This window comes from Apostichopus japonicus, chromosome 9 (genome assembly GCF_037975245.1).
Source record: "Apostichopus japonicus isolate 1M-3 chromosome 9, ASM3797524v1, whole genome shotgun sequence".
Classification (NCBI taxonomy): Eukaryota; Metazoa; Echinodermata; class Holothuroidea; order Aspidochirotida; family Stichopodidae; genus Apostichopus; species Apostichopus japonicus.
The window spans coordinates 23,570,666-23,598,083 of record NC_092569.1 but is presented as its reverse complement, the minus strand read 5'-3'; the positions used below and the strand labels follow the sequence as shown (position 1 = coordinate 23,598,083).

Genomic DNA, 27,418 nt, shown 5'->3' with positions numbered 1-27,418 from the left:
GCTAAATAAAATAGTAGTCAGTCACGCCGCCTGATTACAATACATCCAAATAGTGAAATTTGTCGTACAGAATGTACAGAGGGTCCATTTTAATGACAGAATTAAGGTAATCTTAAGACTTCCGATTCCGCCCCCTCCCTCCCCAGATTGCACCCATCTCTAGTCCTCTCTGATCTTTGAGTATCTATTATGGAAACTTTGCTCCTTCACTTAATTCCACACACTGATGCGCACTTATTTACACCTATCGTAACTTTTCAGGAAGCTATGCGTTCCAGATTTTTTTTTATAAATCTAGGAAAACCTCTCCGCTGCACATTATTACAAGTTAACTCTTGGATGGTTTGAGACAGCGTTCCACAACAAGAAATTTCAAGGCAAGTGGAACGAATTGATTAGGGAACGAACTGTCCTGAGTTGAGTGAAGGCTTCATTTCCTCCCAGTCCTAGGCTAAATAATAATAATAATTATTAATAAAGTAACACAATGAAAGTATGACGCAAGATAAGTGAAAGTAACATTGCTGGAAATATAACCAAATAACCCATGGCTATACAGGAAGCGGATTAAGAAGCAAAGAATAGGAAGAACGGATTACATACGTTAGTGGAACTGGTAGTCATTTAGGGGTACCAAGTCTTTGTTGAGGCCGAAAGATTTACGTTCAGTTATGGATTTCTAGTTAGAGACAATTAAAATACATTTTAGGTTCTAAAAGAATGTAAATGAAGATTAAAATTTTCGGACATCCTGCAAAATTATGAATTACGAATGAACTTTTTTTGTGATTATTGAAAACGTAAGCCGAACAGAGAACCTGTTTCACCTACATAATTACCCTCTTTGCAAAGTACACAGTAGAATATGTAAATGACATGATCAGAATTTTGTACTTTTCATTCCACTGCCAAGTATTGCACACGAAGATTCCAATATTTTTTTTCTAAAACAATACTATTTATTTGTCAATTATGATCCATATCTATAATCATTTCTATGAGGAAACGATCTTTATCTCAATCACTTTTTCTTTGTAATCCTTCAGGTGTTTTTCTTATTATTAACTGTACTTTTTGGAGGGCTCTTTGTTATATTTGTTATTACGAATATAGCTGTAAATGATCAGACAACTTCCGATTGATGGGGTTCGGGAAGTTGTTCAAAGTTCCTGCAATTGAGTTATCAGATCTAGCTTCTTACTCACATCCAATGGCGTTTACATTATAATTTTGATTATAAACCAGAAGCAATGAAAGAGGACAAATTCGGTCCCAAATCTTATCCAATAAGCACTGCTACATTATAGCTGCGATTCGAATTAGTTTAGGGCGTCACTCTTTCAAACAACACGACTACTCTAGACGAAATAAGGAAGTCATGAAATCGTATCATCTAAATGTCATCTTCAAAAAAAATTTCACGTTTTCAAGGACTTTTTCTCCAAACATGAGTTTCGATTATATCACCAAGTATGTTGTCTATTTCCTTGCTAACGAATTGTTCATATGGCTAGCTAAGCGTAAAAGAAAGATAATTGTTTTATATGTAGCAAAAAATCATTTAATTCCCATTAACGTCACTATTGTGGCCATTGGTAGAGAAGACGAATTCCAAAAATAATTCATGTCCCTCCCTCTCTCACTCGTACGTACCATATACCCCTCAAGCATGACTATAGGTAAATTGATATTGTTTTCGAGAATTACAACTTTAAATATAAATCTCTCCTATAGTCACTCATCTTAATACATTGTAACACAGATTGAATAATGGATAAGATGCCCAATATTTCCCCTTCTTGTTTGCCAGGTTTCAATATTATCTGCTGTTTTTAGCTAATTATTGAAATGCTCTGCTGTCAGCTTAGAATTACTGTACCAACTTCTCTTGGTGGCGCCCTCTCTTTGTCTGTTTTCGACCACTAACAGAGTTGTCTAGTTTATGTTTCTCCAACTCTCTCTATTACAACTAAATCCGTCCGCGTGTAATTTCCTGTCATTCCTTGTTTTTTTTTTAATTGTTCCGTTTAAACAGGTCAGCAGTTTTTACTACAATCAATAGATATAATACCATTTTCATGGAAAGACAGTTCTCTGTTAAAGACATTAGAAGTAATCCCTACAATTAAAGCTACGGTATTTAAATTCGATGCTCTTAGAATCCCTATAGCATTTGGATTGCTAGAAGATAGCTGACTACAATCATGGCGTTTCATCGAGTTTTCGTTTACGTTTTGGGCATTTTGCTGATTCATAATGCTAGTTGCGAGTGCCAACAGCAAAGAGTAAGTCAAATAAGTCTTAAGGGTGAAAAACAATTTACTCAATTGTGTTTTGTGGGAAAGAGGGGATGTGGGGCGGGAAGGAGTAAATAGGGAGGAACGGAAGGGGGAGTAGGAGGTGATGGACGTATTCTATAGCTAAGAGTTAAAAGCTGTAAACAACAACCCAATTGGCTGACAGATCAATAACCGCAACGGTGATGCTAAGTTCTGACAACTTGTGATTGATATTAATTTGAAAATCTGTCTCGGCGATTAAAGGTTTGAATGAAATTCTTTTGTGATTCCTTATCAACCTTTAATTGGTAGAACAAAATGCAGGAAAATGGTTATTTTGATTAAATTCCAATCTTTTTCTGAGTAATTCTCGACCCGATTAGTTATACTATCCTAGGACACAGCAGAAGTTGTCTGAAACATTACAAGTCATAGAGTAAAGTCACCATGCCATTAGAGAGAAGCTTTCATTTGGCTGATATCAAGAAAACAAATTTGACTAGACGCTGAACATTTTTTGGTTTATGTTTTTGGAAACTAACATTTACTGACGAACATTTTTGATTAATATTAGTTTTTTTTTCACTGTTGAATTCCATGCATATAGAGAAATGTGGAAATGACTGAAGATGGGGATCTAACTGTCAGTACTGGTTAGTATTGTGATTAAATCTATATTAAGTATTTCGTTGGTTATAATGAGTTTTATTCTGAATCACATCCTTTACCGAAAACGAGAAATGAATCAGAAAATCATATTCTTCCTTCCTGCGTATAATGTGCAAATGAGATATCTTGTTTTGTTTCTAATTAAGTCATACACGTTTTTCATTCCTAACAACCACCAGACCAAGATTAGCTAATATTTAATGAAAATGTTTACATTTTATACTCTCGTTTAATTATGGTTACGTCATTTGAAAGTTGTAGCAACATTAGCGATCCACCGACTTACAAGAAACATATTATTTGGGCTTCACTGAGATTTTGAAAAGTTAGTAATTGTGGACTCGAAGAAAGTTTAGATGAATTTAAATCGAGATCCATGGTCAATGTTTGGATCGTATTCTAAACGGGTTCAACACACATTGATGTACGAGTGGGAAATACATGGGGATTTATAGGGGTAGGGGGCTAAGATTGTAACCCCTATCGAAGCAGTGTTTTAAAAGAAAATCAACACAATAATTTGAATACAAAACAAGGGTGATTTATTGTTACCAAAATTCAATGAAATCCACCCGGTGACACAGTATATGAAACTTTGAACACTGTAATGCAACAAAACTATGAGGACAGCGTGAACCTTATACAGGTATTCAGAAACTAACTAGGAACTCTGAAAAAAGTTGTCTTTTGTTCAACTTTTGTGCTTATTTTATTATATGCGGTAGGCATTTGAGTCAATATAGAACCTATTTGAAGCTATTGTACCACAGGTTAACATGGTGAATAATAATAATTCAAACAATGCTAGTATAGTGTTTATAAAGATTGTGTTTTCAATTTTCGAAGAAGTAGAAAAACCAGTCGACACGAAGATAGATTAAAACCTCATGAATAGTCTATAAATTAGAGGACACAATAAAATGTAAAAACTTAATATAAAATAAGTGGAATATTTACGTCGAATTTCACTCAATAATGGTAATAAACAAAGGGTATTTGTGAATTACTCACTTCAGTCTTTGATCAGCTTACGCAATCACATTAAATTCTCACCAACCAGGAAGCGAGTACCCGAGAGATTGTTCTGAAGTCCGTGACTATCTCATGAAGTTCTCATCAAGATTTTATACTATGAAGTCTGGAGTTTATCTTATTCAGCCGGACGATGCTCTAGAACCTTTCCGTGTATATTGTAACAACTCGATAGATGGAGGGGGTTGGACTGTAAGTTCAGTTTGAGAATTTCTCTCTATTATGTTTGTCAATAACGCTAGCGGAATCAGCAATATATGTAGTTATAAAATTAATGTAATTTCAAGCAAAGTTTTGCCAGTGTATATATCGTGATAGTTAACGTAAAACATGTGTTTATCTTACGGCTATAAACTTTAAAGGTTTTGGTGGGTATTGCAGAGGAGTCGGGAGCTTATGGGAAGAGGTGGGATTCACTCCTCAAAGATTGTTCACCCCCAGGCTGGATTTAATACCCTGCGGAATAAAGAGTTTGAGGAGCAGTCAGCTCATGGTGACCATACTGATGTCTGACTTTATATCGGGTGACAGGCAATGATGCAAAATAACAACTGTACTTAAAATGTAGCTTAAAGTTTCACGTTTATTCAACCGCCTTCTCAATGAATCCCATTTGACAGGTAATCCAGCGTCGAGTAGACGGATCCGTAGATTTCTTCCGTAAGTGGTACGATTACAAACATGGATTCGGTTTTCTGAACGGGGAATTTTGGTTAGGTAACGACAAAATCTCTCTCTTGACGAATCAAAAGAAATATGAGATTCGGATTGATATGAATAACCAACACGGCGTTCCTTACTTTGCCAAGTACGATCGATTCCGAATCAGTGACGAGAGCAGTAAATACAGACTGGTTGAGCTCGGACAACACTTACCTGAAAGTACATGTTAGTATTTGGTGCTTCTTATAGAATTTATTAACTCAAACAATGATAGGAAACCCCTTCACCATGACCCTAACGTTATATCATTTCATAATATGTTAATAGTTTCAACAAACTAGTTTTATCGAATATAAGAAATTAATTGCTTTGATTTGTACTCCGAGTTTCGAATTATTTAAATACTTATATGCTTATTTGATCCTAGGGAGTAAGATTACTGCAGAGAAATAAATTGTGTTCGTTCAATTGTATAAGTCTTATGAAATAATCCATACTACTTGACATTCTGGATTGTTTAGTTATTACTGGTCAACAACTAAACATGATTGGTTAGACTGAAAACAACAGAAAATTTTGCCGACTCGTGCTTCCTTTAAGAAGCAAATCTGCAATACAGGTTCATTTATATTAATATTCGGACAGGTGAACTTTTCGGATGATGTTCTTGGGTTATTTCAGTGGCTTATGTTGATTGAGTAATACAACTATTGACATTGTCTGCTTCTTTAGGTCAAAACCAGATCCATGTAGTACTTTTTGTGACGAAGATACGATTTTTGTTTTCGAATTTGGTGATATTTTGTGGATAAAACTGGCATCAACAGAGTGCATGATGTCACCACGGCAATTCAGCTGAAAATGTCTTTTCCCCCTTTACAATAATTAACTCCCTAATTCACAGAGGAAAATAATATTTCTACAAGAAAGTTGCTTTTTAATTAAATTCTAAATACAGAGAATATTAACAGCTAAACACAGATGTGTTCCAAATGTATCACGTTTCAAGGATGAATCAACAAGAATATTATAAGGCAGGAAAGTAAAGATTTTGAAGCACATTTGCAATAATGACATCACAAACCTTCAAACTTCGATAAACTCCGGAGAAGAATCGAGGGTTTTGCCAGTCGAAACAGGTTTTATTCAATTAACCATAACTTGAGTTTGGGACCAAAACAATTGAAATGTAGTTTTCAATTATCAGTGTGGCATATTTCTCTTTTCCATATTAGTTTCTGCCATCGGAATAACAATTTGCAGAAAGTTTTACAATTAACCATTTTATTAGATTGAATTTGGCAAATATACTTTGAATACATTTGCACGTCTCTCTGTACATAGATTGATCACGTTTCTTACTAACTTAATTATACCTAGTTTTATTTACTTTATTAATTCTTATTAATTTGGTTTTCATATTTGGTTTTTGTACAGGCGCAGACTCATTTGCAATTCACAGAAATATGTCCTTCACAACGTACGATAATGATAATGACAATGACCTTAGTGGTCCTTGTGCCTTGTCGCAGGGTAGTGCCTGGTGGTACAACCGATGCGACGAATGTGATCTCAACTCTCGCTATTTCTTTCGCACTGGTGACTGGTGGGATGCTTGTATTGAATGGACTGGCCTTCCGGGGGGAAACTGTAATCTGAAATTCACCGAAATGAAAGTTAGACCTCTTTAAACTTCACCCCACCACCGCCCCTTTTCTTTCTTCGATCCCTTTTAATTGCGATATTGATTTGTACCTGATGTCCTTTATGTTATTAACTAGCAATACTCGGGCTTCTCCTCACATATGGTACATTATCAAATCTCTGGTGCATTTTTCCTTCATATATATCACAACGTTGCGCTTAATCAACGTAATCAATATTTAGATTTGGTATTCATTTCTCATTCTGAATCAATCTAGTAGCACTATCTGTGGTTAAAAATACTGTACTGTTGATATTACGATTTGCAATGATCCAATTAATATTCGGCATGCTTAAGTTTGTATCGTTAGGCCATGGGGTATCTTCTACACTCACTTCCCCACCCTTAATCCGGTGCTTACTCACTAAGTTAACGAAACATACCATGATCTCTTCTTTACCCCAGCCTCCCCTCTTATCATTCCTGCTTGACAAACACGTAGTATGCTGATGCTGTACGCTGCTAAACTGATTTATGAGCGTAAACGTCTATAGAGCTTATACAAGCAATAATAACCGAAATATTGAAATCATTAAAACAAATATTACAAAGAAGCAAAGAAATTTTTATTGCTAGAACTGGCTTCGAACCAGTGGCGTTTGGGTAACAGACACAGCGCAATACCAACTGGGCTATTCAACTCTTAGTTGTTTGAGATCCCTACAGCCAGTTCTTAGATGTGGGTGCAAGTCAGAAGCCACAGTATGTTGCTACCGTTTAACAAGGGATCACGCCTAAGTTTCTGTCGGATTCATGCGAAAAGATGCAGGGGAGATATTACATTAGAAATTCTGTTTAAATATATCATGCTATATTAGGGAGTCACCATCTAATGGCTGGATAGCTGAATTTGTGAAGCGATGTGCTTGTAACCCAGTGGCCACTTGTTTGAACCCCGTTTCTAGTAGACATAACAAATTATTTGCCCTTTATCGTTATCTAAAATTGCAGTGTTTTCCGTTATGCATTTAGTTTTATAAGTATATTAATAGTTTGTTTTGTAATCGAACTTCATTCCCCAGCGGAGGAACGCGCTGATTTAATTACAGCTAGTTTACTTGCACCATCATATTCCCGAGATTATATTATGACAATCAGCATACATTATTTTTTATAAACTTTGATCCATTTTCAAATTCGTCCCCGTGGATATCCTCATTGACCCCGAGCCCTGGGTCACCTATTATCCCCTCTCGCCTGGCCTTAACTCGTGCCCATTTTGGATATAAGATTGCGTATTAAATTGTAGAAGCAAATAAGACTACGATCTTTTTTTCACTTTGTGGAAATATTGCCTCAGGATCAATGACTTCATAAATATCATTTTATCAATTTTGTTTAGTACAATTATTTTGTTCCACCTACACCTATTGCTAACAATTTTGATATAAGAAAACGTATTATGGATTGTATATGAGTGTTTGTTAAATATTACATTTGATAGAAACAAATGCATGTAGAGTGACTTAAATTAAAATGAGACCGTACTTATGTTCTGTTGACACAAAGATGGACTCGAGGTTGAAACATTTATCTCAGAATTTAAAAAAAAAAAAACATTTGGTGTTAAGGTCATGATATATTTGATTCGTAAATTGCTAGAATAAATTGTTAACACGGGAAGACTTAATTATTTAATATCTTATTTTTATTAGAGGTTTAGTTTCATATAAGAAATATGCAGTACGTTGTCGTTTCACAGTGTACGACAACACACTCGATTACTTTTGGCCCTGCACCAGTTCACAGCGGCAAAGTCTAAAAAGTACCCCTTTCCATACATTAGGAGTGCTGTTTGTTTGGTAACGAAAAGTACCTTTCCCCATACATTTTGATGATGGAAAAGTGGCATTTTGTTATTTAAATTTACCTTTTATTACGAAATTAAGACAGTTGTTACACGAAATTGTTGGGAGAGTTTAGGTTATCTTGACTTGTCTCCTCAAGAAACAACTACCGAAGCCGCCCTACACCCTCTCACACCCCAGATTGCACTCTCTCTGATCCTTGAGTACCTATTGAGTAAACTTTGCTCCTTCACCTAATTCCATTCATTTATTACACCAACCGTAACTTTTCAGGAATCTATGCGTTTCAGACATTTTTTTTTAAAATCCAGGAAACCTCTCGGCATATTCTTAGAAGTTAACTCTTGGGTTAATTGAGACAGTGTTCCATAAAAAGGAAATTGAAAGGCAATCGGAACGAATTAATGAGGAAACGATCTGTCCTGAGTTGAGTGAAGGCTTCATTTCCTCCCAAACTAGGTTATATTTGTTAAGGAAACTTTTACCTTGATTTCTGTTGTTCTAAGTATATATATAAGAGGATATTTTAAGTGTCTTGTAGAAGAAACGTATCTCATGTCAAGGTAATACAGGAAGTTTAGTACATTGGGAAAGGATTTTTATGTGGGCAAAATGACTGATAATTTGAGAATCTATGAAATAAGTTACACGAGGTGGCATCAGCATATTTTCATTGTAAATTTACACTTTTTGGGGGTAAAAGATATTTTGTTTTATAACTATGTACTTGATATATCGATCTATGAAGAGAGATATTTGTTAAAATTTGGATGGTAACATCAGAATCAGAGGACGAATGATTTTAAACCTGTATTTTATTCTGATATATTTCATATGATATGTTTGGACGAAATTATTGGCGAAACCTTTAAAGTAGTCTGATTAGTCTAGTCAATCATTATTCATAGGATTGTATGTTTAGTATTTTCAGTTCGTGAGTCCTACTCAGTAGTAACTGGTCATAAATGTAACACATGTTAAGAATTATAACACACATCAGATTTAACTGATTAATTGGTACACACCTTTACCAGTTTTAACCGATAGAGCCCTGAGAATCGGCTGAGTTAGGCAAACACTTGAAATTATCAACTGGCAAACTGAAACTTAGCATTTAATTAGTGAATTAACTGAATAAGAGAGTTGATAAGATGATAATTACTAAGTTACCTTATGTCCACTTTGTTAGACTGCGTATGATCCAAATACATGGCTTGGTCAGTGTGATACAAGTAACATCACAACTCAAGACGTAATATTGGTCAAGACGTTGCTAATATCCTACTACACGAATTTCGATTATGTCCTTAACGGTAAATAATCCAATTGTTCTTCAATTATTCAGCGAGGGCGTATTTACATTGAGCTATGCATTCCAAAGAAAAGTCAGCCAAGAAAGAACCTGAGCACGAAAAACGAAACTACTTTATTGATTCACTCTCAACCCCAGTCCCCTTTACATCGAGACTGTGACTGTGTGATCATTGTCATATGTTGAAAGACGAGTCCTCTAGGACATCCGATACTCATAGCTGGTACAGCAACTACCGTTCATGTCCCACAACCGTACATCAGTAATTACTACTTTGTGTTCGTAACACGGTAACATGTGTTACAAGTGGCACTGTAACAACTGCAAAACTGTTCACTTGTTCGAATATAAGACAAAGAACTGCGCGACTGGACAAGGAGTCTAAGAAGATGAAAAGGCCTACGGGATGAAGTAAATGAGGTACCGTACCGCTTGATTCCAGTTCACACCTCTCTTTAAATTACTCCAGTTCGTCATGCCGAGAACAAAGAAAGGACTAAACAGCAACAACTGTCCATGTCCCACAACAGTGTATCAGTAAGTTTTCCTTTTTCTTGTTCGTAACACGGTAACACGTGTTACAGGTGGCACCAGTAGTTAATGTACTAAAGCCATGAGTATCAGGTGCCGAGGAACGGAATAGATACTACCAGTTTCCCTCAGTATTAACTTCAGAGGATGTGAGGGCGCAGGACTAACTTTAACAGCACCAGCGTATATGCCTCGCTTTACGTAAGTTGAGTAAGGTCTTGAACGAGACTACGCAAAATGCAGTTGATACTACAGCAAGAGTAAGCCTACAAGCCTACAGGTATATAACAAACACGTAACGTGTGTTAGCTATGATGGGTTCGTTTATATCATCATCTTCAATATCGCGCTTTGGTGGTTCAATTGACATGGAACCCCACCAAGCACTCACTCTAACAACCTTCCCGGCGAGTAATCTCTGGCACTCTCCATTTTTAATCATTCATTTCTAAAGTTCTGTATATCTCCAATTATGATATGTCACACCATTTAAACTTCAAATCAAAAGAAGATAACGATAATGTCTGAACACGTACCAACACAGTTGCTACAAACTTAGTTTTATGCATACGTTATATGTTTAGTCATAATTTTAATTTTATTTTCATACACCATATTCTAAGACACAAATAGAAATGAGTGCTAGTAATGTTTATATATTGCTGTTCCGTTTTTCAAGATATTTAGCTTGAAAATTTGTGAAACCTCCATCATGCTCCTTTAACACTATAATAAATAGATTATTAAGTCGGCTCTTCATCCGAGCCTAATCCTACTTCATTGTGTTACATGGTAAATTGTGATAATTGAGCCAAAACATTTTCTCTTAGATTCAAATAGCAGAGCACCCTTGAATATCATGCTACATCATTTGTCCTTGAGAATAGTGTAATGCAAAGTAGCCGTTTGATTCGTAAGTTCTTATATATTTCTGTTGAATGTTGTGTTGTACCTGATGAAACGATTTCTTAGAATAAGTAGTCCAGCCAATTCATTGATGTGCTTCAGATGTTTAAAGGGTCATTCCTCCCTTGAAGAGTTCACAGTATATATTGTATATATGTTTAGTCATAATTTTAATTTTATTTTCATACGCCATATTCTAAGACACAAATAGAAATGAGTGCTAGTAATGTTTATATATTGCTGTTCCGTTTTTCAAGATATTTAGCTTAAAAATTTGTGAAACCTCCATCATGCTCCTTTAACACTATAATAAATAGATTATTAAGTCGGCTCTTCATCCGAGCCTAATCCTACTTCATTGTGTTACATGGTAAATTGTGATAATTGAGCCAAAACATTTTCTCTTAGATTCAAATAGCAGAGCACCCTTGAATATCATTCTACATCATTTGTCCTTGAGAATAGTGTAATGCAAAGTAGCCGTTTGATTCGTAAGTTCTTATATATTTCTGTTGAATGTTGTGTTGTACCTGATGAAACGATTTCTTAGAATAAGTAGTCCAGCCAATTCATTGATGTGCTTCAGATGTTTAAAGGGTCATTCCTCCCTTGAAGAGTTCACAGTATATAGAAGTAATGCAAATGGCCGATATAAAGCTGTAAAACTATGCTGTCAAGAAGGCGACGTATACACTTCATGACTGTCACAGATATTTTCTTAATAAATCAGCCACTTGCTAATAACAAACTTCATATTCCTTGGATATGCAATCACATCATAATTAAACAAAACTTGAAGGATAATTGGAGAAACGACTGCAAGTCTGAAGCCAGAAAGATATGTGCCAAACTACAATGTCAAAACTTGTTAATATATGCTATGAATTTTCCAATTAACAAGCAGCTGTCGGGCGTGTATAACATGATAGTTTATGATAAAAGTTATTGTCATTATGAATTTAATTCACTCTGTTTTAGATTGTAATGGATTGTGCATGGGTGAGGCATTCACAGCGGTACAGCCCTGGGTCAAATCTGCGTCCACTGGAAATTTTGATAAAGAAAAATATTCTTCTTTTTAATAGTGTAAGTAAACATGGCTGTGCCTCACGATCACTTGAGTGACGTCATGGCATTAAATAAATATAATTGTGTATGTCATACACAGACATCTATTATAATAATTTCCATTTAATTTATCATTCATTATATGCCCTGTACGTTTGATGAGAGACTGTTAATGATTATTAATGCTGACATTTCTATAGTACTATAAAACTAAGGAAGTTCATAAACCTTGTCAAATGGACAATTAAACTATATCAAATGTTTGTAGACGGCTTGAGTTCATAAACTACATATTAAACACTTGACAACCACTTTATCATGGAAACAAGCATGCCAATAAGGTCGTCATTGCTGTCGAGTATTATTACGATAAGGCAACCAGAATTCGTTAACGGTTACATGGGTTTTCGGAGGAGGGTGTTGGGGTGGGGGGGGGGGGTGCTAGCATCGGGAAATACCTACAGTAATATATTACCATATAACGGTACGGTAACAATAAAGCATCGCATAAGAAAACATAAACAAAACGTAAGGATTGACCACGTGCGACTCACGCTTCCTATTTCCATTGCTGATTTTCATACTTGATCAAACCTATGTTGTTTATAGCTATACTGTTTAGTGTCAAAACACTATTTTCTGAATCGGGAGGAGCTGAGTGCGGTACCTGGATAAGTACTTTTTTTTACGGTACGCAGACGTTTTGTCCAGATAGTCACGCAAAATATGTATCTACAAATATATTCGAAGCGATTGGATCTATCCACACAGTTGAAAAGGTAATAATATGCAAACTTTTCCATTACCACGATTAAAATGTATAATTGACAAGTAATAAAATATCGAAGTTACTGGGGGTAGCCTATGTTGTAAACTGTATATGATACTATCTTCTATGAAAAGTTACCCAAGAGAGATCGTCGGTACGAAAACCAAACAATTTAATCAATTTACAAAGCCAACCACCCCACCCACCCCCACCCCTTAAATTGAGAATGAGCTCGTACAATCCTGATGATGTTACGTCATGTGAGTTTAGCGAATCACTTGGAAAGGGAGTAGAACCACACGATTTGTTTTTTATTCTCGTTTCTTAAATAATCCAGGCGAAAATGTGTACGTCCCATAGTATGCATTGAAAATGTAATCTTGTAGTATTTTTACCGGACATTTGAAGTATACGTTTAGTATAATTATACATCGGTCGTACAAGTTTACCCACGTCGAACACGGTATCCAATGCATTCCTATTAATAAAGTATTTTAACCCATTCCAAACCTGTAGAAATTAATTGGTTGGCCCTCTCGGGGAGATCTATCGTACATTAAGCTATAACTTATATATAACACGGGAAATGAAGGTATTCCATTGAAAACGTTAAAATAGGGTGGTTGGCTATTGCAAGTTTAAAACGTTACCGGTACCTTGTGGTTCATTTATGAAGGATTTTCGCCCTCTCATTGCTGATATGAGGTTCTGTCAATTCATTATCCATTATCATACATTGAGTCAACAACTTCGAACGGGAATAAATTTCAAGCCAGGCACATGACGCTTACAAGACATTTATGCGAGTCGTTTTGCGAGTATAGAAACAGTGGTATCCTATATGGATATATATCATACGTGACAGATGTCATGTCTCAGTTCTGTAATGTTCATTATCTTACTCAATTTCCTTTGCGGTGTAGGAAGACATACAGACCTTCTTCCGCGAGAGTTTCCTGTTCAGTTACTCACCGATAGATGAGTGTTTATGTCAGGTCTATATTTACCAGCGGATACTTAACATGCCGTGACACTTCCTCTCAAAACCCTCAACACTTTTCACGCCGACAGAAGTAAGGAATTGGTGTGCTCCATACAGAAACACATTGCAATAGTTATGCACCGTGACATTAGACTACTTAATTCCTGGCAAGTTACAATACACTCACAATACTCACAATACACTAACAAAACTATCTCTAGTTCGAGAGATGAATTCGGTGCTTGCCTCTGAGTCAATTCTTACAAATTTAGGTCTACTTATAGACTGAATTGTATCGCTCTATTATACTACAGAGTATCTGGCATAAAACCCCCTTTGGTAACGGTCACTTCACTCCTAAAGCGTCATCACAGTGTTAAAAGTAGATACGTATTTCTGTTTGTAGTTCTGACAACATTGAAATATGTAGAATGCTAATATCGATGGTATACCATTTGTGGATGAACAAGGGGGTGGGGGTGGCAGAGGGGGCCGATGGATTGAACGGTTGGGAATAGGTTAGTTTCTGCGTCTGACGCCATCTCTTTTATCTAGACACCATTTTGAATTATTCAACTGCAACGTAATGTTTCAAGAAAATCTAAACCACAACAAAGCCTAAGCAACTTCAAACCCCACCCCCCCCCTCACCCGCAACTCAAACTCCCCATTTGTTAATGTTGTAATAATATAACAATTTAGACAACGTAGTAAACATTAAGTTAAAACATGTGTTGGTGAAACATTAGGAACCACAATAAAAAAGAGGTAACTGTGGTAAATGATGTAAAATGGCAAATCATACCCTACACTTCAAGATAGTGAAGGAAGAAAATGTATGTTTAACAATATAGGTTTTCTTCTTTTGTATATAACACATGGTATGACATGTTAAAGCAGTTGCATAGTATGTTTGAATTATAATATTCCTTTGGCACTATATGTCGTTCACAAGTGAAAGAAAGATCCATGATTGATAAATTAAAATGAAACTTAATATGAAATTAAAATACATGCGTCGTGAACATAAATTTCTGTGATTCGATTAAACCACAACCAATCCATAAAGGGAAAAAGCCAATTTGACCAGATTAAATGTCTAGTTGGAGTATATCAATCTCCTCGTGAATATAGCTTACACTCAGGTGCGTAGACAGTCTTCATGGTGTGAGGGGGCAAAGCAAAATATGTGTCCCCTTTTAAAGAGTTAGAGAAATTAAGATTAATTAGCACTTACATTGATATGTTATTTTTATGACACCATTATAGGTTCTACCCTTTGTTTCAGGTTGGAATTTAGAGGGGCAAGGTGAGGGGGGGGGGGGTGGGGGTGGATGGGTATGCAACTTTGCCGACGTTCCTGTTGGGGCTCGTTCTAAGAAGATGAAAGAACTCTCCCATATCATAATTTTTGCCAAAATGCAAAATATAGATGCAAAATGTTACTATCATTTCCATTAGTTTAACTACAGTTGCCAGTGTATATCCTTTTTGTGCATGTGCAACTTTTTAGGCGTTCCCGTTTCGTCCCTGAATATTGCTATAGACGACCCCATCCCCACCCTACCCCTACCCGCACTCTAGCTACACCACTGCTTAAATGGTTCGTAAAAATGAATTGGATCTACCTTACAGCTCAACCTGAGAGTGCGTTTTTTTTTACAGTGGGAAGATGGTCAGGATCTTATGGTAAATTTCATGAATTATGTACATGTGGTTAGCTGTTTAAATCGAGATAAACGATACGGAGTTGATCCGCTTTGAAACAATCTGTTATGGTTTGCCAATCTCCTTTAACTTAGACTTAGGCTAGGACTACTAAATCATTTACCAATCAAAGCCGAGAATGAACATAAAACTGTTTGACACGAAACCACTTATGAAAGGTTTGTACACTGTTAACGTATAAACATGTATATTCATATTTACTAAAGTTTATATTTATAAAATATTATATTTCGACATATCAGGCTATATATATATATATATAATTATAATAATAATATCATATAGATTATATGATTAGGTTATAAGGTATGAATAACGTGTCGGAGCTACGAAATGTCCATGAACAATTATTGAATATTTGATTTACCTTCATTTGTTGGAATGTGATAGAATATCTTATCTTTAACATTCTGAGCACTACTCGATAAGTTTAGACAAAATTGCAGACAAAACGATAATAAACAGATAAAGTACTTTAAAATGTACATTGCGCCGTATATGGTTCCTTACCACAAATGTGATAACGAATCAGTTTCTCTAAATTTTACGTCACTTCCCATTGTTTAAAATTCCTATCATAAATATTGTATCTGATTCATATCCAGGTTTGGTTGACAAGGAAGAAATCTGAAACCTGCTGCCATTAATAAGTCCTTTATGTTTTGTCAAATGAGAACGCAAAGCTGAAACACCATACACGATGGTGGTTAGACTATAACTAAATTCAATCTACATTCCATGAATATTTCTATTTTTATACACATGTCAAGTGAATTAACAACGGATAATACAATGGAAATGGGGACCTGGTACACACAGAGAACACAGTAACTACTAAAAATCTTTAAGTTCTGTACCAAAGTAAAGACAGGATCGTGCTATGAATCGGTAGCATGTGCTATTAGGATAACAGTAAGAACTGAGGATATGTGTAATTCCAACAAATCCAGTTGTTGGGATTCGTTGGGATTACACATATTTTCAGTTCTTATAGTAAACCTAGTAGCACAAGCTACAGATTTATCAGATTTGTCAGCATAATCCAGTGTTAACGTTGGTTCAAAACTTTAAGATTTACAGTAGTTACTGTAATCTCTGTGTGAACCGGCTAAAATGAGCAGATATAGTTGAAGCTAGAATCGGATTTGAACCAGTGACCTAGGCTGGTTTACAAGCCCTACGGTTTACCAACTGAGCCACCCAGCCCTTATAATGGGTGACATTTTCTTCCCACTTCTCATATCATATCTGAATGGGATAAATACTCAATAATCGGTCTAAACACATGTTTCAGAAGAGACATTGTTTGCATTCGTTTCTTTCAATGTGTCGATATTGCCACGCTTAGCTGCTGGAACAGAATATAGTAGTTTTGACCAAAATAATGGATCTTTCTTTTCTAAATAAGTATTAGTTGAGATGTAAGCTTTGATTTCCTTATCCAATGTTGATTTCTTGACATCTTCCATCATGATGAGAACAATTCTACGACTGCGATCACGCAATGCCTGATGGTGTGATGTCTTAAACTCATAAGAACACCACTCACTTTCCAAGTAATTTTTAGAACACAGTATTAAAATCTTGTTACTATTCTCTATAGCATTAATAATATTGGTTGCGATACATTCACCTACGACGAAATCTCTATGATGAATACAAAGTTTTCGTTTGTTTTCTCCACTTTCCAGTCTCGGGATGAATTCTTCTAGAACAAACTGCCTATCCATGCTACTGAAAGATATAAAAGCGTCAAATGTTTTCTCTTCTTCTTCGTTACTAGCATTTCTGTCAAATATTTTCACACCTGTCTTTGTGTATATGAGGACTAATATTTCCAACCGAAACTTGTAGATGAAACCTAAAACAAGTGAAGTAATTGCAGCAGCACAAACCCCAACAAGAACAACTATAACCGAGCTTGGTTTCGGTCTGTCAGAAGGGGGAATCACCGGGTTACATGTCACTGTTTGCTCTTGCATCCAATCGTAAAGTTCAGTTTCGTTCAAAAATGGAGCACATCCTATTTCTGCAATATCGCTAGAGAAACTCCTTTCGGGAACAAACGCTACTTTTACATACCAATCTGTTAAATACAGCAAATCACAAGTGCAGTTGAATGGGTTGTCGCTAATCGTTAACAGCGATAAATTGTGTAGATTATCAAAGACTCCTTGAGAAATTGTCTCTAATTTGTTTTGGTCAAGTTTTAAAACTTCCAAAGAAGAAACGCTTAGAAAACTGTCACGATCGATGTCAGCAATATTGTTTGACGATATATCAAGGTATTTCAACTGAGACGAGGAGATGTTGAACGTATTGGAACGAATCACAGTAAGGTTATTACCACGTAGAGATACTTCGCGTAAACTATGCAAGTTATGAAAGGTGCCGTCCTCTATGGAAGAAATTCGATTGTCTCCCAAGTCAACGTTGGTAAGGTCAGGCATATTGGAAAGTGATGTCGAATCTAATTGGGTAATCATATTTCCTTCAAGATAGAGAGTATTGACCCACGATCCTAATCCGTTTGGTATTGAAGTCAGATTAGCATGCCGGCAGACAGCATAGAAATGACCGTTTGAACATTGGCTGAGGCACCGGCAAGGATGGGGACATAAATCTATTGACGAAACATGGGAGAACCACCTCTCTGGATCATGTAGCATTAGGTCTATTTTATTCTTGCCGTATAGTTCTGTCTGGCATTCGAGAAATTTCGCTTGAACGAAAAGTTGGTTTGTCAAAAAGTAATTGCCAGGCCAGATAATATCGTAGTAATATTGCAATTGCCATATGTCTCGACCAACACGAATAAACACATCCTTAAACATGTCACAGTTACATTGGAGTGGATTACCCCGTATGTCCGTTGAAAAGGGATCTCGTGGAAGGTTATGATGGTCAACCTCCCAATTAACATTTGAAAGCTTGGGGAAATTTGTTAACATATTACCCTCTAAATTCAAGTTTTTCAAGGTACTTATTCCGTAAAATGCGTCTCTGTGAATATTTTGAATGGCATTGAATTCCAGAGACACTTTTTCGAGTGATTTTAAATTAAAAAAAGTCATATAATGGACTTCCGTAATGTAATTTTTATACAAATCTATAGATTTCAGGTTTTCTAAGTTACTGAATGTGTACGCCATAATGCTACTGATCTCATTGTCTGATAAATCAACGATTTCAACTTTTTTTAATGTAATAGATCCGGTTATACTTGGAAATTTCGTGAAAAGGGGTGGAATTTGCTTTAGTTTGTTCTTCTTTAAACTCAAATGTTTTAAATTGTTGAGATTTGAAAATACTTCAAGAGAAAGATTAGATACTGCACAGTTGCTGAGATCAAGTTTTTCAAGTTGGGTTAGTCTGTCAAAGAAAGGAATTATTTGTAGTTGTCGGTTTCCAGCTAAAGATAGACTCCTCAGATTTGTCAAATGTTGAAATGCCAACAAGTCAATATCTACAAGCAAGTTATTGTCCAATATGAGTGTTTCCAGCTTATGGAATGATTCTAACTGTTGAACAGTTATATTAGAAATATTAGTCATAGAGATTTCAAAATGTTGGAGATTTGGCATGAAAGTCGAGATACGTGGTGGCAGCAAGTCTATATTTTGACTGTCGTAAATTTTAAGGTGTGCAAGTTCTGTCAAATTTCGCATACTTTGAAAATCGCTGTTTTGGAGGGTAACAAACTCAAATTCTAAAGTTTCCAAAGCACCAAGGTGTTGAAAAGCATTCTCTGGAATCCCCGTTGAAAAATTAAAACTAGAAAGTATCAAATGTCTCAAATTTGGCAGGAAAGTGTTGCTAATTTCGCTCGTGCTTTGAGGCACAGGACCTATAAATGCCCGGGGATATTCCGATATGCTAACTCCTGCTTCGTAGTCCTGATAGACGTCTACGGTAACAAGGTTGGTTGTTTTGTAAAATACTTCATCTTGCATCTCCTTTATGACAGTGTATGATATATTAAATTCTATCATAGATGTTAAAAACTCGAGATCTCCATTTTTAAGTTCCAAATTGTTACAACGGTAAAGACGCAGAGATTCCACAAGCGACTGTGAAGTAAGGACCTGTATACATTCGAACATCTCAGTGGAGTTAACGTCTCCCCTTTTGCAATCGACATTTAAATTACATCTGCTTCCTTCCGGGGCTGAAGAAGAGGGGCCGTCTATAGGGTAATATCCGGGCAGAAGGTATGAACATTGCCCCTCCGTGCGGGTATATGGAAAGTCAGTTCGCCATTTGCAGTCCCACTGCTGTAGGCAAATCGTTTCGTTGACCATGCAGCCACCGAACGAGATTATATTCAACAAAAGGAACAGAATGGTAACATTGCAATGCCAATGAAGCAGACTCGACTTCATATTTATAAGAAAAACACTGTACTATACATCCACTTTGATACACTGAAAGATGATGCGTATAGTATGCTTTATATCGTTATCGTTACCACTAATTAACTATAACCTCCCAGTTTTCGTTTGAGCTTGCAACTTGGGAAATGTGTATCTTTAAAACGTGAAATCATTCAAACAAGTTAAACAACAGCATCCAAAATTGACGAAATAAGTTGATGTAATAATCCACAATTCGAACAGAAAGACGGCAGACGATACTGGATACACCTACACGTACTGCACGGAACAATAACTTCTGTGCATAAGTAACAATAGGTCACACAATTTCTAGGAAGTTACATCAGTAGATATATATAAAAGCAAAGCAGTGTGCCTCTCAAAGTCCAAAAACTTAAGTAAACAATTATGCTTCATTTGGCACTAACCGGACACGTTATACAATGATAAGTAAACAGTGGTAGTCTAATGATTCCAAAGTTCCGTTGTTTGCCTCCAATGAACTGATTTCTTGTAGGTTAATACTCTGTATAGTTGCAACACGGACGGAGGAATTTGAATCTATGACGCTCGTGAATTTACTAGTAGCGGTCCAGTCAGTGCGTTTATGGCCAATACATTCCATTAAACTGCGTGGTGATAGCAGTGAAATATTCTGTCACGGTTTGCTCCAAATACTGAGTTGATGATTACAGCTAAACCAAACTGTAGTTTATTCCGAGAATAATTTCAAACAACTCCTTACATGATTATGGTATTACATGTTAAACACCATTGTAACTCATAACCGGTTCACTGCTACAACATACATGAATAGTATACTTCCATTTAGTAACTTTAAATATCAACCCACTGTAAAGACGCGAAGAACGAGATTTGTGTTGATTGAATACATTACTGTATATGGCTGCATCCTGTATGACATCCAGTAGACACGTTAGCCCATAGCGTACCACAACAAATCACAAACAATACACGTGCTTGGATAATTCTGGGCTTCTTCCTTTTGCCCTAGTCATCAGCCAGGTATATCCGCTTCTTCAGTTTTTCAAGTCAGTAACCTATTTCTAGGAAGATTCTCGAAAAAATGATCATTGTGCCTGTTGGCTATATGCCTGTGTTGTTTCTTAATTGCGAGTTTATTACACACCGATGAAAACCTCTGCCACAGTTAGTAGGTTCACAGCACAGATATGGAACTGGATAGTCGAATAGAATATTCTGGCCTTCTTCAACAATAGCGTTTTGGCTCCACAACGGTTAACAACAGCTCTCTCGGTATCGACCTTTGATCTCGCTCTCTGATGTATGTTAGTCACTCGAAGAGTCATTTCTGTTCCTGCCAAGTAGGCCTACCACTACTACACGGGAAATTGCTACGAGGAACTACGTATGAAATCATCAATCACTGTAGTTCAACGGTTGGCAGTTACACAACCACTTGTGTGTTAGCATGGTGACGAAACTTACGGAATGTGACCTGCGATCTCACCTGACATGACGAGAAACTGTGCCCCTTGGTTTGGTTGTTTACCATATTTCCGAGACAATATTTTATAGACCATATTTTATCACATGTGTTGGTTGATTCGAAGAGCTGCATTTCTGAAATGGACTGCGGAGCTGCATTGTATATATGTGTATCTATTTAGAAGCGTTGTAGTGAGTCATATTAAAGCTGGTAACAGCAGAATATCACTCAAATGCGGTTTATTCTTTTCACAGCAACAATGTCCTTCCGCGTCCGGTGATGCTGTCTAACATGTTTTCATTGCCTATGGAGTTTATGTTACCCATGATGTACTACATTTGTATTTGACAATCAGCACCTTTACACGGGAAGTGTATAGGGTTATTCACAATTGCAATACAATTGATTTTCATCAAATTGTCTTGGAAATACGAGTGAAGGAAATTTCATGACCAGAATGATGACAACTGGAAAGGCCTCTGGAAAGCTTCCAGATTGATCCTTTAATATATACCGGGTAACCCCTGTACTTGATTCCAGCCTAATTGCACCAAGAATGTTGGAATTTCCCTAAGGAAATGTTCTCAATTTTGTAACGAAAAATGAAAAGTTAATGTAAACGGGTGTTAAGTGGGGACTCTACGAGGTGACTAGTAAATGTTCATTTTCAGTCCCCTAACATGAACAATGTAGCCATATGACCTTAACCCTGGACGGTGGAGCGGGAAGGGCAAGCGGAGGGGTGGAAGTGGTGAGACCAATATTCTCGCACAAGTCAGAAGATAACTGGAGCAACAACTAAATTGGGGGGGGGGGGGGTAAGTAGAAAGCTATCGAAAAGTGCTGTGGTGGGGGTAAGGATGTGGGGGCGGTTGTAGGGAAAATGTAACCGGTGGTCAGTTTCGATATCTTTGCCAGACGAATTTTTCTTTTGTTTATGCTACGGTAGCTCAGATGGAAACATGGAAACTTCTACATTTTATCTCTAAATTTCTACTATTTATTCTTAATCTCACTTGACTCTCTTCTGGAAAGTTCAACCTGTAACAAACCGAAATTTCTGGCTTTGCTTTTCAAAATGGTTCAATATTTGTCAGGTTTTACGACTTTTTGCTTGATTACATACAAAAAGAAACTATTATTTTGCCAGAGCTTATCTCAGAATGGAGACTACTTTATTTCAAACTTTCGTCTACATTCTTCAACGTTCGATGTTTTTGGTTTTTTCTTGAAAATTTCAACTACAATATTGATTTTTAGAAATACAAATGACAAAGGTGCGGTGGCTAAATTCATCCCCTACCACATCCCTACCCCTTTTCCGCCGTCTCTGATGAAGATGTTACGCAGAGACTGTAACTGTGAGTCAGTGCACTGTACGGTACCGTATAGGATATATCTTGGGTTTGTTGGATATGAATACAGTTTGTCGCGACTCTTTATAGATACCGCCACCACTTTCAAATGTAGCGACGGACTCAGACAGTTCATTCAGGAAGAATGTAAACATCGCGCAGTATAAAATTTAGTGACAGTGATATAGATGGAAAACATTTTTAGCACATCCTAAGTTTTTTAAGTGTAAACTTGATGGTCAGGGGGTTGGAAGTCAGATCGCGGGCCCATAGAAACATATAATGCCACCTGACCCCCCTTTTAACTTCATAGCATATTTGAAAAGGGGAATATATTTTTCTTCACCCAATGTTTTACCGGGCCCCTTCATAGTCTCCCGATCCCCAAATCTTACATTGAGTACCACCATCCTCTCGCCAGGCATGCATGTTAAAACCCAATTTCTTGTGCACAGTGATACCGGAGAGAAATGGGTACGGCGCTTGAAATCTCTGTTTCCTCATAGTTTACGTTCATCACCGGCCGGTACAAAGTTTGGTTTAGATCTTGTGCATCATGATCAAAAGCGACGACGGATAACGTACTCTCATTGTTCTGTATGTCTTGCATAATGGGCTGTTTTTTGTTTGTTTGTTTTTTGTTTGTAAAGAATAGTTGCCTTTCTTTTTACTCAGTAACGTTACACCACAGAATCAATTTAAGAGAAAAAGTTACACTCGCTCCGTTTTGTACAGCAAGGAATGTTACAGCATGATGTCACATTTCGGTCCATGGGAAAGGGAGCCCTCACTTAGTGAGTAGGTTACCCGATGTTACTACAACATACAACCTCTAAGTGTATATACTAAAATCGAGAGATGAACGAACGAACGGACGTTCGAACAGAAGGACGGACGAACGAACGCATATGTTTACTGAGAAACTGTTCATTTGCTATGCTTCATAATGAGCAACTACGGGCTTGGATCCAGTGAGTGAGTGCACATTCCCCTAGTACCCTTCTCAAATCCATGTACGTATGAATTATTTTAAGCACAGTGTTTTTTCAACACCATGTATACCTTATTATCTTATTATAAACTTTTTTTGTAGTTTAAATATGCCTCAGAATTAATTTGGACCACCCCACCCCCCCCCCTTCAGCATGGGCTTTTAACGATCCCGGGGCCATATATGTTTTTATAAAGGAATAGAATGTTACCCCTCGCTATCTCTGGAAACCGAGAGAAAGAGTTGATGTAGTGTTTGGTTATGTTGTCATTGCAATTTAAAAAAAAAAAAACACCACATTTTCGATCATTTTTCTGTTGTATACTGTCAGACTGTACAACCTGCCGTTACGTTTCTCCGTAGATTGTCCTTTCTTTTTCTCCCCACTACACATGTGCATGTTACAAAGATATCTATGAGGTACGGAAGCGTATAAGAACCATGCCATGAGCCGTACACGGCTCTGAACATGCTGAGTGACGTTTTGATGAAATATGTAACAATTCGTCAAAAAAAACCCCGAACGTTGACGTTTTGTCGAGAGGTATGAACTCTTCTGGATGATAAAAAAAATGGAAAATTTACGTTTTGGCCAGATTCATCCCGACAAAACATATATAATTTTTCAGATTTTTTACATTTTAACGATTTGGTATGATCTCGTCAAAAACGTGAATTTTCTCACTTTGTCATCATGACGATAAGATGCTTCTCGACAACATTTAAATTAACAGATTTTCGACATTTTGACAATTTAGAATATGTCGTCAAAACGTGAATTTTCAACTTCTTGTCGTGTTGACGAGTCGTTGCATCTAAACGCCAATTTACATGTCTTTTATACGCTTCCGTACCTGTCAGTTTTCTTTGGTAACATATAACATGTCATTTAAGTCATTTAAAAGTGACAGCAAAGGGAACCAAACTCCATGATTTGGCATCTGATAAATGTTGAGTCCTTCATACCATTGAGCAACGCCCATCGTTACGTGTCAGGATGATATCCCGCCTACGTATACGTGCTTACCTGAATTGCACGCTAAATTTATGGAATGCCAATCGAGCAATAAATAATGATATCAAGGTTATCGAAGTTAAAGGTTTGTGAAGTAAATGCATTGCTCTCTAAGCTATCGTTGTTACGGGTTGAAGTTGGCATGATACAGTTTGATGTTATCCGCAGCGGGCAGTTGGCTGAAAAAATGCAAACTGCAAAATGAGACATACGGGAGTCTCCGATTGTAAGTTATCCGAAAGAAAGGATCTGAATTCGATTCTTCGGACAACAATTTTTGTCACTAGAGCAAGAGATGGCCTTTGACGAGAAATAATTTGTGACTAATTAGTATACACTTTTCGGCTGTATTAACTGCATGTACTACTTTCACGAAAAACTCCGTTGATGCATATACTTTACTTTATGTTACCCATGCTGTGGACATTTTTACTGCACCTGTGATATATTCGAACCAATTTATGCTTGAACCTGCAGCTCGACGTATGTGTGTTATATAACATCACAAAGTAAACATTGCTTCCATAACAGATTCAAGTTCAACTGTATGTATCCCCAAAGGGCAATCGCGTGCTCGCAATAAAAACATGATAAATACATAGGCCCTAATAATGCAAAAAAAGAAGGAAAAAGCAAGAGAGTAATAATATATAATTGTGCTAGGAGGAAGAGACAACGAAGTTTAAGTAGGAAAGTAAAATAGTAAAATAGTAAAATACCAGAAACCTAGCGATTAAATAGATTGTTATAAAGTTTAATACAACGAGGTATAAATGATGATTTGTGTTGATTTGTAAGAGCATATGGTAGTCTCAACCTCGCACAACGAGGGATTATTGCACTATTAAGATCTACACTTATGTGGGGTGGTTGTTATCGTCAAGTACGGTGTTAAGCCTAGCCTCAAGATAACGTTGAAATGATGAGAAATGATGAGTAAGCTGATTATCTCCTAACGTACGGCTATAGCTTGTCTAATAATGAAATCAATACGTTTTATTTATCTGTACCGTCAGCATTTCCACCTCAATACAATACAGCCACACACTGCAAATCACGGGATTATAGAACAAAAACTAGAAAGAACTCGAGTATTGATATTAAATTGCTTTAACTTACGGAGGCAATGCAATCTCAGGTTGATCCTTTGAACCAAATAATCAATGTGGTCGTGCCAAGCAAGCTGATAATCCGTGGGTTAGATTATGACTTTCTTAAAATCAATTACCATTTAATTTTTCTTCTTCACGATAAAAAAAAACGATTTATTTAAACTACATAAGCATTATCGTCATCCTTTGTAATCAAACTTTGTAATTAATTATGTAGTATCATCAGCAAAATTAAATAAAGGGCAGCTGTCATTTGATGATCTAGCATCTGACGTGAACATCCATAAAACATATTAATACGAATATATACGCGTAGTAATTCGAATATAAACGCGTATTAAATCAGACAATAACTGGCATGTCTTATAGCTTTCACAAACGTGTTTCGAGAGTTATCACAAAGCAGCCTCTCCAGGGCAATAAATGAGTTGTTGACAACAACATGATTTAATACGTGTTATAAAATACGAATTTATATGATTATATATCCAAATTCGAATTAATACGCGGATATATTATGCGGAGTTTGTCCCACTTGGCTTGCCATATGCGTGTGTGAGTGTCTCAAAGATTTTTCTTGGGGGGGGGGGGAGTGCGGAGCGACTGCCCCATTGGCCCCCTGGCAACGCATTTGGATAAACTCACTACACTCTTAGCTGATAACCCTGTGTGCTCTGTTCCTGTACTATTTACAGTACTTGGAGAATCTCTCGGACTTTGTCTACAAATGCATGTGTATTTTTTATTGGATGGTTAATTTTTTCAGTAAAATGTTTTATTCACCGAAACAAATTTAGAATTTGGATCAATTAAAAAAGGTCAAACAGAGATGGGGTTTTGACAATTTGGTTCAGTTTTTAGTACTTTTAATTGTTTTATATGAAGTTTTCCCTTTGGTTTGGAATATTTCTTCAACATTAAAGACCTCATTGTCTACGAATTACGTAATATATCATGCTGCAGCTTCCAAGTAACAAGACTTAGTTCGGAGTGACGGACGGTCAATATAACTAACGATGGACAAAAAGTTATAAACATACACTTAATATAACAAGCATGGTAGCAGGTTATCTCGTTTGGTAGCATGTTTGACAGGGATGGGGGCTTCGAATGGGGGATGGGGACCTCGTAGCGATAACAGAAAGCAACATGATAGGATAATATTTTACATTAGACGCAATTGGCTGGTATAAAATTTGAGAATTCCCGTCAATTAAGGATGAACGTCAACCGCGAACTGGTTTAACTGAGCCTTTAAATGCATTTTGTCATGTGCGTCCAATATTTTTCTTTCCCACATTTTTCATTGGGGGGGGGATACATTTGACTAGGGGGGGTGGATGTCCAGCCTACTTTTCCCGCTGGTTACGCTTCTCTTCTTTAGGAATATAAACTCAATGACCCAACTACATACACATATATGATCCTGTTCATTTTGTTTATTCATATTCATTATGCAATATGGCGGTGTAGTAGAGTTCTCCACGTTATTTGGGCTCCACAGAATTCATCCTTATTAACTACATCGGGACATTAACTTACTACTCATATGAGAGTAAGTAAATAATCATAATCACTATTCTCAATTGTTTGTCATCATGAGTCCCTCCTCCCGTACTTGAAGAGCAACTAAAATGGCTAAAAATAAG

At 36.6% G+C, this 27,418-nt stretch overlaps 2 protein-coding genes across 2 annotated transcripts; one reads left to right on the top strand and one right to left on the bottom strand.

Moving 5' to 3' along the window:
- Positions 1–2,016: 2,016 nt before the first annotated feature.
- LOC139973023 (fibrinogen-like protein A) lies at positions 2,017–7,926 on the top strand. The gene is made up of 5 exons (XM_071979369.1): positions 2,017–2,285; positions 2,887–2,932; positions 4,009–4,172; positions 4,601–4,868; positions 6,081–7,926. The coding sequence occupies exons 1-5, from the start codon at positions 2,205–2,207 to the stop codon at positions 6,332–6,334; spliced, it is 813 nt and encodes a 270-aa protein (XP_071835470.1). The 5' UTR covers positions 2,017–2,204; the 3' UTR covers positions 6,335–7,926.
- A 6,637-nt stretch (positions 7,927–14,563) lies between these two features.
- On the bottom strand, positions 14,564–21,654 carry LOC139973022 (uncharacterized). Its single transcript, XM_071979368.1, has one exon. The coding sequence runs from the start codon at positions 19,832–19,834 to the stop codon at positions 16,730–16,732; it is 3,105 nt and encodes a 1,034-aa protein (XP_071835469.1). The 5' UTR covers positions 19,835–21,654; the 3' UTR covers positions 14,564–16,729.
- Between the last annotated feature and the right edge of the window lie 5,764 nt (positions 21,655–27,418).

What these genes read in the sequence shown, in the direction of transcription:
- LOC139973023 (XM_071979369.1), top strand. Translation starts at nt 2,205, where the DNA reads ATGGCGTTTCATCGAGTTTTCGTTTACGTTTTGGGCATTTTGCTGATT. An exon ending in GGATCTAACTGTCAGTACTG is followed by an intron (nt 2,933 to 4,008) that starts GTTAGTATTGTG and finishes CTCACCAACCAG; the next exon opens with GAAGCGAGTACCCGAGAGAT. An exon ending in ACACTTACCTGAAAGTACAT is followed by an intron (nt 4,869 to 6,080) that starts GTTAGTATTTGG and finishes GTTTTTGTACAG; the next exon opens with GCGCAGACTCATTTGCAATT.
- LOC139973022 (XM_071979368.1), bottom strand. Translation starts at nt 19,834, where the DNA reads ATGAAGTCGAGTCTGCTTCATTGGCATTGCAATGTTACCATTCTGTTC.